At 42.1% G+C, this 12,726-nt stretch overlaps 1 protein-coding gene across 1 annotated transcript; it reads left to right on the forward strand.

The window, feature by feature from the left end:
* Window positions 1-201: 201 nt before the first annotated feature.
* On the forward strand, window positions 202-3,493 carry LOC148009720 (cytochrome P450 716B2-like). The gene is made up of 3 exons (XM_087673336.1): window positions 202-1,547; window positions 2,420-2,622; window positions 2,798-3,493. The coding sequence occupies exons 1-3, from the start codon at window positions 530-532 to the stop codon at window positions 3,128-3,130; spliced, it is 1,554 nt and encodes a 517-aa protein (XP_087529462.1). The 5' UTR covers window positions 202-529; the 3' UTR covers window positions 3,131-3,493.
* Window positions 3,494-12,726: the final 9,233 nt, after the last annotated feature.

A 12,726-nucleotide genomic window follows, 5' to 3' on the forward strand; every position in this document is an offset into this window, starting at 1 on the left:
TTCAAGTTTCAAAATCCACAAGAACGTTCATGTTACATAACACTATCCAAGACGAGAGTAGTTATTGCAATTTGCTACATGTCTTTCACATGTAGAAGAACCTTTGGATTGGAAGACTCATCTGTGCACGGCGCACGCCCAGCTGGCATAATCTACCAACTTGCGGTTTGATAATGCTGACCGTGTTTAAGTCAGTCAATGAGGTGCTCTCAGTAATTATGCCAGTTGACCTGTGCCTCCCATTATAAGGGAAGTGTCAGTCGAGGGTTCTCAACTCTCAAGGAGGAGAGGACGCAGCAACTAGAAGACGCTTCCTGAGCAGGCGAAAGAGGAGAAGAATAAGAAGAGAGACCGGTATTGCAAGGTCAGTGAGAAGCTGTCGATTGGCGAACAAGGTCATTATACTAGAACCACTAGAACAAGGAGAAGAAGAAGAAACTCACTAGGACCGGTAGAGCAAGAAGGCGAATAAGCTCACTAGCTGAAGGAGGAGAAGCACAAGCAGCTGAGCAGAAGGAGAAAAAGAAGGATGTCTAGGATGGATATAGGCAAAGCCGACTTCGCACTGCTGGCGGTTCTCCTGATCGTAAGCTTGGTGATGGTGTATCTGCAACAGTTGGTCGTGCTATTGAGGAGGCGGCGAGCCCTAATGCCGCCGGGGTCGTCGGGCCTGCCTCTGATAGGGGAGACGATCGACTTCATGAAGCTCATGAAGGCGAATCGGACCCAGGACTTCATCACGACCCGGAAGGCCAGGCACGGCGGTGCGCCGGTGATCCGGACGTCTCTCTTCCTGCAGCCCACGGTGGTCTTCGCCGGCGCCGACGCCTGCCGCTTCGTGTTCGCCAACGAGGGCAAGCTGGTGCGCGACGCATGGCCGGCCCCCATCCAGAAGCTCCTCGGCGGGACCAGCCTGGTGGCCCAGACAGGCGCGCAGCACCGCCGCCTGCGCCGCCTTGTAGGAACGTGCCTCTCCCCGCAGGCCCTACGGCGTGGGGCCGTGGCACAGGCCGACCTCCTCACACGGCGCCACGTGGATCGCCACTTCCGCGGGAGCGCACGTGTCGAGTCCTTATACCATGTAATCAAGACGCACATGCTCGACGTGGCCTGCGTGCTTCTGTTCGGCAAGCAGGAAGACCCGCGCTCGACCGCCCGCATCGGGCAGCTCTTCAAGGCCTTTGTCGCGGGATTCATGACGCTGCCCGTGTACGTGCCCGGGGCGGCCTACTACGAAGGATTCGTGGCGCGCCGGGAGCTCGCGAGGCTGTCCTTGGCCATGGTGCAGGAGGAGAGGCGGCGCGGATCTGCGACGCCTGGCCGGGGCGATGGCGAGGACGGCGGGGATCGATCCGCGGTCGGGAGTAGTCTGGTGTCCGTCCTGGTGGCCGCCCGGGACGAGGACGGCGAGCCCCTCAGCGATGAAGAGCTGATCGATAACCTTATCACTTTGCTGTTCGCCGGCCATGACACGACCACTGCCACCCTGACTATGACGTGCGCTTTCATCTCCCGGCACCCCGACGTCTACGAAGAGGTCCTGCAAGGTATTATAAAACGACAGACGGAGAGACACACACACACACTCTCTCTCTCTCTCTCTCTTTCTTCTCTGACGCGATGCGTTGAACCGTAGGGTTGGCCACCAGCTACTAGATAGTCCAACTCGACTACGGTTGCGCGCCAGCTACTAGATAGTCCAACTCGATCGAAAGCTGCATCTAGATGCCTGTAGGTATCCGAAGGATCCCTCGTGTAGACAGCACCTTCGTACAGGAACTGCATAAGTGCATAGCCTCTCACACTCTATCGCGACCATAAAAAAAGCTTCTCTTAGTACCTCATAGGAATTGAATGGAAAGGCCGCATATCGCTCTCGAAATACATCTATTTCTCAAAAGTTGGAAGGTTTTCCAGCTTCAAAATCTCGGAATTTGAAAAATACCTAGACTTTTTTCGAGCACGAATCGCCAGCAGGAGATTTGATCTGGCTTTCAAGTTTCGGCGCCATAGTTATCTGTGCGCGTTTTTTCTTGTTGTACGTCTGTGTATTGAATATCTATCTGTTACCTTCTAGTCCTTTCTGTAGAAAACATCTATTGTCTCAGTCAAGCATTGATCACTGTATAGCTGCCATACAGTTCTGTCTGTATCTGGAATCTGGATTCTGCTACACCTTGACAGACCACCACGTGGCACGTATTTCTATGGTTTTAATTTTTTTTTTTCTGATTCAACAGTTAGAGGACATAACGTCGGTAGCGATATAATGTTTTTTATTTTCTCTGACATATAATGTTTCAACTTTGAAGCATAGCGACATTCCTAACGATGCGTAATTGAACCGATTTGACCGGGTTGTGGAAAGGCGTAATTGAATATGATTTCAATGCCTGTAACATGTTTATGCTTGCGGCAGAGCATGTGACTATCCGCAACGCGAAGGTTAAAGACCAGGAATCCGATTCATACGAGCTCACATGGGAGGATATACAGAACATGAAGTACACGTGGCGAGTGGTGCAGGAGAGCCTGCGGATGCAGCCGATGATCCCTTGGGGCTACAAGGAGGCCATTCAGGACTTCCAGTATCAAGGCTTCTTGATACCGCGCGGCTGGAAGGTATATGGTAATTAATCTCCATAGGATTAATGAATAATCGTAGTTTTGTGCATGGATGCATGGATTGTTTGTTACTTCAGAATAAACTTCATGATTATGGGATGATGTCTACTGCGATAGTCCTTTTATGATTTGTTCTAAAGGATCATAACCCATTGTTTCTATTGACGTATAGATCCTACTGAACCTAGCCGACTGTAACATGGACCCTAAATACTTCCCGGATCCGCACGTGTTCAATCCGTCGCGCTTCGAAGGCAAGCTGGAGCCTTACACGTACCTGCCGTTTAACGGGGGAGGCCACACGTGCATGGGTATCGACTTTGCTCGTGTGACCATGCTGACCTACTTGCACCGCCTGGTTCTGTCATGCAAATGGACGTTGGCCAACCCCAAGGAGCCCATCTCCATGAATCCCACCCCCATGCCCCTTCATGGCTACCCCCTCATTCTCACCCCTGTCCACCTCCCATCGACCGTCGCCGCTGCCATTCCAACTAAATATTAGTGTCAATGCATTCCTTTTCTTGCATTACTCATATTTATGCTCATTTTCTTCACTCTTATCCTAGCGCTTTGGATGACTTATACAAACCTAATTGGAGCTTCTCTATAAGGAGGAGAGTTCTCTAGCCTACTTGGAACTATTCAACAACGTGATCCATATTGAATATCATAGATCATACCAAGTGTCTCATCTTCTCTATATAAGGTGTTCTCTAGCCTACTTGGAGCCACTCAAAAGCATGACTTGTTGCAGTTCCTTTTGTTTGGCTCATTTGCCTCATCCCAAATTCACTTTGCAACCACTTTTCTGCCCTTCATAAAATTATTATTGTAGCATTTATTAACATGTGTATATACATGCAAGCTGCATTTTCTTGATGTTGCATCATTGAATAATTTTTTGCATATTCATGTAACAATGTTAACTATTCAAGGATTGATACAACATGTGATCTATAGATAAGTAATCTCCATGCCCAAGAAAGTCATGTATGGTCTACATCTAGATTCCTCACATAGCACAAGAAGAGCACCACACAAATTGGGTGCAATCATACCCCTATGAATTGAGAGGCCTATCCCTAATGTTGTAACGAAAGAGGTTGAGAGGAGAGATGAGACTAAGCATAATAAAGAGAAAGAGAGGAAGAAGAGGAGAGAGAAAGATTAAGAGGAGAGAGAGAAAGATAGGGAGAAGAGAAAGAATGCCAAGAATAGGAGAGAGAAGGCAGAGGAAGACATGAAAGCTGAAGGAGAAGGTGAAAAGTTAGTTCTTTATTAAGTCTGCATGCCATAAACTACATCTCTTATACCTTATATAGCCTAGAACACCATATTAGAGAATTTGAGAACCTCCCAAGTCCCACCTTCAAATAAGGGGTAAAGATTTGGCCATATGGCTAAATCTTAACCCATGTTTCAAAGTGGAACTTGGAAAGGCAACCTATATAGTAATTAGTACTACAACAAAAAGGCCTCATAGACGCACTTTTAAACACAATTTTTGAATATAGAGAAAATCTTATAGGTGCATCTATCCGCCCGTCTATTTGCGCGTCTACCATGTCACGTCTATAATCGCATGTATGAACGAATTTACACGCAAAAATAGAAGCGCGATAGACGGACATATAGACATGTGAATACAAGCGCATAATAAACCAAAATTGCTATTTATTTAATTCATTTTGTGCGTCTATTAGCGCGTCTATTTGGCAGTTAGATGGACATATAGACACGCTTATAGACGTGCTTTTACAAGCACCCGTAGATGCGAATGGAAAACAAGAAATCTCATTTTGTTTAAAAATATATTTAATTTCTTTTTAAAATTTGAATTATCTAGCGCGTGTACTCTGCATTGTAGATGCGCTTATAAACGCGCATTTTCTGCAATTTAGACGCGCGAATAAACGCGCAAAACAGAATTGGAAAAAAAAAACTAAAGAGCATTTTTTTTCCCCCTCCCATACATCAGATTGTGCATTTGGGAAAAAGACAATGGATCTAAAAGCACGAGAATTGAAAATAAAAGTCCATGTATTCATTATAGATTAAAAGCATTTACATGGAAAGTTTAAGTGCTTGCGACCTAAAGCGTGGCTGCAAGCAGTAGGCTCAAAGATGGATCATACATATACAAGAAAACAAGGCCATAGAGGAGGTATGGTGCTTCTCTACGAATCTGAAGAAGAAACATCTTCGCTAGTACCACCATGGCTACTAGCGTCGCTATCCCCCTCCTCGCTATGCTCCACATCTGGATTCGCCTACACACACAAAAGATCAAGGTTGCTTACGTAGACATGGTGGAGAAAAAGTTATAATTAGCTATACTTTTAATAGAAAATTAAGAAAAACATACCTCCTCTGGCTGTCGAATCCTCATAGCCCGGTTGTATTGGTCCTCAGTGATGAGACCCTCCTCATAGAAGTGAAGCCATGTGGTTGCGCGGTTATGGCCTCGATGGTAACCTACCCCTCTAGGAGTAGGTATCCTACCAATGATAGTAGTCTACAAAACAATTATGATATATACAAGCAATTATGAGACACAATATATTAGAACAAATTATATAAATAATTGAAAGAAATATAAATTTTAAAAAACTAGAAATCAAAATATACTTACAAACTCTGCCTCCCACGACTCTCTACCACCTCATCCGTAATGCGACGATCCCATGGTTTCCATTTGGATCTGTCGCGCCTCTGCGTGCTGGCGACTCTTCACTTTCTCTGCTGCTTTCTTCTTGGCTTTCTTCCACTCTATGCAGTGGCATATAGGTGGTTGGCTATAGGCTCCACGCCCCTCCTCCTGCCTCCGTAGTGAGTCCCTGGTGCGTGTCATGAGGTGGGATTTTTTGTTGTGAAGCAAATCCCTCACTTTTGTGCATCCCCAATCATCCGAGAATCCCTGACCCTCAGGATTTGGGTACCTCCTATGGACTGCCCTCAACACCTCCTACCACAAGCCACTTTTCTGATTTTTGAAGGCAATGAAACAATCTTTATACGTCGCATACACGACGCTCCTCATGTACGCCATTACATCCCTTCCTTCATCATCATGGAAGATGCCACCAGTATCTGTAACTCTATAGTACTGGCGTACAAGCTCCTCTACATGATCTACTAGTCGCTCGCCACCTCCTAGGCAACCCCCACACAAGCCTCGTACCTGCATATGGAGTACCTGCATGTGGAGTACCTGCAATTGGAGTTTGGAAAGTAGTGCTAGGCAAAGACGTCAGAGGCTATCCAGACATGACACTGAACACCTCGTCCGCTGTGGGAGAGTGGCCAAGGTGTCTGGTCATCTCTCCCATGAAGTCTTTCCTACTAGGAAAACCTCCAAAAAATGCATTGAGCCCCTTGCCAAACGAGGCCAATGTATCATTCATGCGATCCAAATCCGGGTCATTGCTAGATGAACTAGGATACGACATCTGCAAAAAAAACACATGAAAAAGATAAATTTGTTTGCATACAAAAAATCATATATTACCTATATTTTCAAAGAGCTTTCTTTAGACATTGAGCATAAAACTTAAGTGCTAATGCTTCTCATAAACAAGAAAACTGATAAACACAAATATGGGATTGGTAACATTCATCATTGCAAAAATATATTGTTTTTTATCAGAGTTAGGAGAGCTGCCGCGTGTATAACCGCGTCTCAATTGCAGGTTAGATGCGCTCTCAGACGTGCTCCTAAAGTCAACCCTCTGTTCAGCGCGTCTACATTCGCATCTGGATGCAGTATAGACGCGCTGTCAGACGCATATACCAGGTCAATCTGCGTGCATGTGTATCATCGCATGTAGACTGCAGAGCACACGCGCCAGTATACGTGCTCTAAGTCACGTCCTCAGACGCAATGAGAGGAAACATTTTTTTGTATCTACACTGAAATGTAGATGCGCTAGCAGACGCACTCAGTCGGCTGATTTTAGTCCGACGACCGCCATTGATGATTTACAAAATGCAATACATAATGGAATCAGAAATCCTAATACACAGACAGAGCAGAGAAAGAAAGAGAGAGACAAAGAGAGAGAGAGACAGAGACAGAGAGAGAGAGACTCACCTTGGGTGTTTGGTGTGGTGGGTGGTGGCGCTTCTTCCTTCTCCTTCTTCCTCTCCTTGGTAAGTTACCCTCCCTTGATGCTTGCTTGCTGCTTCTTCTTGTTCTCCTCTCTCTTCTTCTCTCTTTCTTCCTCTCCTTGGCTTTCCTTTTTCCCTTCTTGTGTGTTTGAAATGAAAGAAGAGGTGAGTCATGAGGAGGTGAGGCATGAAGAGACTAGGTGAGGCATGAAGAGACTGCATGTCGGCTAAACTCAAGCTTCAGAACCGCAAAAAATGCAGGAAAGGAAAGGCGCAGTTTAAAAAGAAATGATTTAAGTATGGTTTGAATTTTGACGTGTGCGTCTATTTTGGTGTGTATATGCGCGTCTATTGTTCATGTAGACACGAGTATAGATGCGAACATAGATGCGCAAATAGATGCTAATATAGACGCTTTATCATAATTTTTTATTTTTAAGATAAGTTTTGATAGTGAATTCTTATCATAAGTTTTAATGTATTTATGATGATTTTTTTGTATTTAAAATTGAGATCTTAGAATATTTAATACGCTAGCTTTAAGTTTTTATGTAAACATATGAATGATAAATATTTTTATGTTGTCATGAATTAGGTTGAATCATGTCGTCGTCATCACCTAATGCGGTGCATGTTGATGAGTCAATGAGCACATCCTCAAGTGAGGATGAAACATTGCGTCTTCATAATTGAGATGCATGGCTACGATGAAAAATTAAATGCATGTGTGATCGTTGTCGAGGGTGTATTTTTCGAGCATGTCGAATTGCAATGTCACACCTCAGCTTGTATGGAGAATGGGACTGAGAAAAATCACCGGTATTCATTGTTTTTTTTTACCACTAAGATTGCTAGTCTATGTTACGGGAATTATATATCAACGTACATGAAACTCCCTTTTGTGGTTGAGCAGGATGCGGTGGCACATCCTCAGATGCTCCCTCCCTGGCGTCGAGAGGCTGCAAAACGTCGATGCAAGGAGGCAGAGTCTTCAAGAAGAGTAGAGACTGACGACTATGATAGTAGCCCTCATGAAATGCCCCATCAAGTTGTAGAGGATGAGATTTTGGACAACATGGTACACCATCTATTTTCGCAACCGGTTCAGGGAGAAGGTCACTCTACGAAGCCAGATGATCCACTATATGTAGCATCATCTACTCCGTTGTATGAAGGTTGTACGTACTCCGTTCTTTGTGCATCCCTCGAGATACTTAACTTGCAAATAATTTATGGATGGAGTAATGTCACTTTGGATGCGTTATTGAAGTAGGTATCAATTGAGTTTGGCTTATGAATCATAATATTAATTGTTCTATTTTAAAATCAGACAAAAATATATGTTGGTGGTTTTTTAACTCACTTTTAAAAATATATGTAGGTTATTATCACAAATGCTTCCAAAAGGAAATAAATTGCCAACTAAGAGAGAGCAAGCAAGATATTACTTGACATCTCTAGGAGGTCTCAATTATGTCAAGATCCATGCATGTGTCAATGATTGTGTCTTATTTCGTGGGATTCATGAGTTCGCACGAGAGTGTCCTGTTTGTAGCGAATCAAGATACGAAGTGGAGATGAAGTCAATGGATGTGCCTCGTAAGGTTTTGCGACATTTTTCGATTGTTCCACGTATAAAACTTATGTTCAAGTGTAAGTCTATTGGAAAGCTCATGTCATGTCATGCTAGTCATCGTTCAAGTGATGGAAAATGGAGGATCCCTGCAGACACACCAGCATGGCAACATATAAATAATTTGTAGCCCGTTTTCAAAGAAGAGCCAAGAAATTTGATATTTGGTTTAGGTATGGATGGAATCAATCCATTTGGCATCAAAAGCACATCATACAGTGTATGGTCAGTGGTATTGGTGAACTATAATATTCCTCTATCCATGGCAATTAAAAAGGGACATGTAATGTTGTCCCTTCTGATTCCTGGAAAGCACAAGGTAAAAAACATGGATATTTACTTAGAGCCTTTGATTGAAGAGTTAGAAATGTTATGGGAACGTATTGAGATGTAAGATACAAGTGCATCTGCATCCTCTAGAGATTTCACATTGAAGGCCACGTTGTTGTGGACCATGCATGACTTTCCAGGATACGGAGAGTCACTACAACAGAAACGAGGCATAGACGCGCAAAGTCAGGCGTGTCTATAAGTGCATGTAAACATGCGTGTAAATAGACACGAATTTTGCATCTATATATCCGCGCAAATAGATGCCAATATAGACGCGCCAGCAGACACAATTATTTAACCACCTAAAATTGGAATTCACATAATTAAAAAACCAAAGTTAATAATTATTTAACCACTTAAAATTGATTCTTGAGCATGCACATGTGCGCATGATAAAAACCATAGAATTAAGAATACACATTGAATCATTGAATTAAAAAAATAGAGTTAATAATTTATACTTTTTCATTGCTCTCTAATGAATGGCAGTTCCTCCAGTTGACAAGCTTGATATAAGTAATTAGCGACAAGCGACAGAAACCTTACAATTAGTAGCAAGCATTGTAATATGTATCTCGTAATTTCTCTACTTGAAGATGATAAAAAATACTTCCTCTTGACTATTGATTCTTGAGTATGCACGTGTGCGCATGATAAAAACCATAGAATTAGGAATACACATTGAATCATTAAGCAATTTAAATATATTAGAGTGAATGATCCATCTCATCTTCAATGAGATCAGCCCTTGCTAAACTATCTACTTCTAGGTCTATGTTACCAAGAGGTAACGAAACAAATAAGTCTATCCCACTATCAGATGTGTTGCTATATTGCTCAATAACTTCATCAATATCATCGACAATCACATTATTGTCTTCTTTTGCATTTCCTTGAACATCCTCGTGAGGTTCATCTTGTACTATATCACGCATATCATCCATTATGGTATCATCATGCACATCATCATTAATTGTTGGATTGTCATTTGCTATCTCCATGTCGGTAATATTACCATATATTGGTTTTGAATGATTAGATATAGGGATGACATACCACCATCGGTTATTGTTTACCATTGGATGATACACAACCTGTATTTGAAAAATAAAAGCAAGAAACTTAAATACTTATTATATTGTGTATATGTATCACATGTATACATATTAAAAAATTAGCCTTTGCATATATACTTGCTCGTATTGTTGAGGTAGTACTAATGTGTCATTATTATTTTGGTGAAATTTTGTAGAGTCAATGATTACAAAACCACTTGGATGACGTCTGGTTGTGCAATGCTCACCATTTGTTACCACTTTTTTAAACCACTTCACATCTAGTACATATATAAAGAATCGACTGAAGTCAAGCTTCAGAATATCTTGGATCAAGCCACAATAACCTTCCATGGTACCATTGGCATTCTCGAAGTGAGCAAGGATACCACAATCTTGGGTATTTCTCTTCTCATCTATACGTTGAGTTCGAAGATGTTTACCCTCACACCAAAGTGCATTGAATAATATGCACTAGTAGTAAAAGATAAAAGATCAAACATGTCAATTATTTATATAAAATAAAACTTATAGAAACAAATTAATTGATAGTATGTCTCACCTTTGATAATAAGCAACCTCGTGCGTATTCCCACTCTTCTTGAGATATATTAATTTCCTCCTCTTTTTCCATTCTCTTCATTTCCTCATGTAACCAATCTATATCAATATGATGTGGGAGCGCATTTAGATGATCTGGAAATGAGACATTATGTCCATATCTAGTGCGAAATTCTTGTCTTTCGCTTTTTTTTCTTGCCCTTGCTTCATTATATAGTGTCACCCATTTCCTCATTATATCACTATTGAGCACACAAAAACTATTTAACTTACGAAGTTCTTCTTTTGTTAGCACTTTACTCATTCCTTTTCCGTGAGGAACTATAGAGGTCATCCTCAAGTCTTCATAATCTTTCCATAGTCGTGGTTGAGAGGGATCCACTTCACCAAGATATTCAAAGATATAAATAAGGGATGATTGCATTAACCAACCCTCAGCCATGCTTCCCTTAGGCCGTGCTTTTTGCCTCACAAAATCTTTTAAGGTTTTCATGAAGCGCTCAAGAAAAAACATCCACCTTACATGAACTGCCCCACAAAGTGTGATCTCATCAATGAAATGTACGAGTAAATATAATTGAGTAGTCAAAATGGATCGAGGAAAAATTTCCTCCACCAAACAAACCACCTCAACAGATAATACTCAAGCATCTTGCAATGTGTTTAGATCAATTTCCTTCGAGCTCACGTATCTATCAAGATGTATTTGAGAATTGTTTATTTTTGTGTAGAAATTCAAAGATATATAATGAAAAAATACAATGTATACACACCTCACAAGCTCTCCCATCTTGTAAATGATATCATGTACATCTTTGGATACACAATGGGATATGCTAGTAGGAAGTACGAATTGAATGTAAACAATATTCATAGATCAAATGATTAGTTGAGAAAAAAGTCATCATACCCCAAAGTTTACACATAGTTACTCCACTAATTACTATATTCATGGTTAGAGATACACTTACTTGAATCATTTTGTGCCAATTGTGGGACTTCAAACCAGATAGTTGCTCCACACCTCTTTTCTTTTTCTTTATGAAGGCTCCCTTGAGACATCTCATACATCCTGTGGGTGTTCGAAAGCTATATATTTGTTCCTTCACTATTTTTTCCTCGTTCTTTGACAACATCCAAGGTGCATGGGGTAGCTCAATCTTTTCTCTGGGTCCAATGCGTGGCCAGGCTCGTCTCATGCGACCAATGTTACATAAATCCTCCCTTACATTAACTGAATCACGAGCCCCTATCAAGTGATCCCATAATGTAGATACAACATTTTTGAATATGTGCATGGGGTCCAACAGGTGATTGATCTTGAGTTCAGTCCTGTACGGAATACGAAAAAATATAGAGAACCTAACAAACAAATAATATATTATGTAAACAATTCATCATGCTAAATACTTTAAAGTCAATCGAGAGAAATGCACTTCTTACCGACTCATGCCGAGTGGAGGGTGACTGTCATCATTAATCCATCTCTCCTTCCATTCTCGAATGGTTAGAGATTGTGGAGTCATTCCATTAGTAGGAAGAACATATTTGGGATGGTCAATAGAAAGAAATGGATAATGATTGTCGTAGATAACCTCCTTTAAACGTGCCGGCCTAGAGGAAACTAGAGAGGGACCGCAAATAGGACATACATGATATCCTGACGTGGTTAAACCTGAAAAAATAAGTGAATTAATAAAATGCAATTGATTAAGTCTTGAATTTTAAATATAGAGTTATATACATGTACCTGAACACTCACTACAACAAAAAGGCCTCATAGACGCACTTTTAGACGCAATTTTTGAATATAGAGAAAATCTTACACGAACAACGTCTAAAAGTCATGGGAACAAGGTGATCATCTTGTCTAAAATCTTTGCACCTTGTTCCCATGACTTTTTGTTACCTGGAATGACGTTGTTACGTGAGCAGTGATCGAGAGCAAGCCTCACTCTCACAACTCGATAACGAGACGATAAGGAGTGCTGGTTGGGGTAATTAACTTTGTTGGATGCACAACACAAAAATTTAAATATTTTAACAGACACATGTAACATGCCCGTGCCTCTCCCCCATAGGAACTCCCCCCTTAATTTCAAAAAAAAAAATATTATTAGTTTAAAATTTTTTAACTCCCCCTCTCTCTCCTTGCCGACAACACGTCGGGGAGAGAGAGAGAGGGAGTGATGTGTTGGTAATGGAGGGCATGCAGTCCCCCAGGTGGGAGGAGTGGCGGCCATGCCCACCTCCCCCCCTCCTATAAAAGGGGAGGCTCCTTCCCCTCCCTCATCTATAGAGAGAGTGTCCCCCCTCCCTGCTTCGTCACCTCCTCCCTGCAGCAGCAGTAGCAGTGGCCCTAGGCCGTTTGACAGTAACTCCTCCCCCCTCCATTCGGTTATTGCACGG

Source organism: Lygodium microphyllum, chromosome 30, assembly GCF_053477565.2.
Source record: "Lygodium microphyllum isolate KBCC chromosome 30, Lygodium_microphyllum_v1.1.10, whole genome shotgun sequence".
Taxonomy (NCBI): domain Eukaryota; kingdom Viridiplantae; phylum Streptophyta; class Polypodiopsida; order Schizaeales; family Lygodiaceae; genus Lygodium; species Lygodium microphyllum.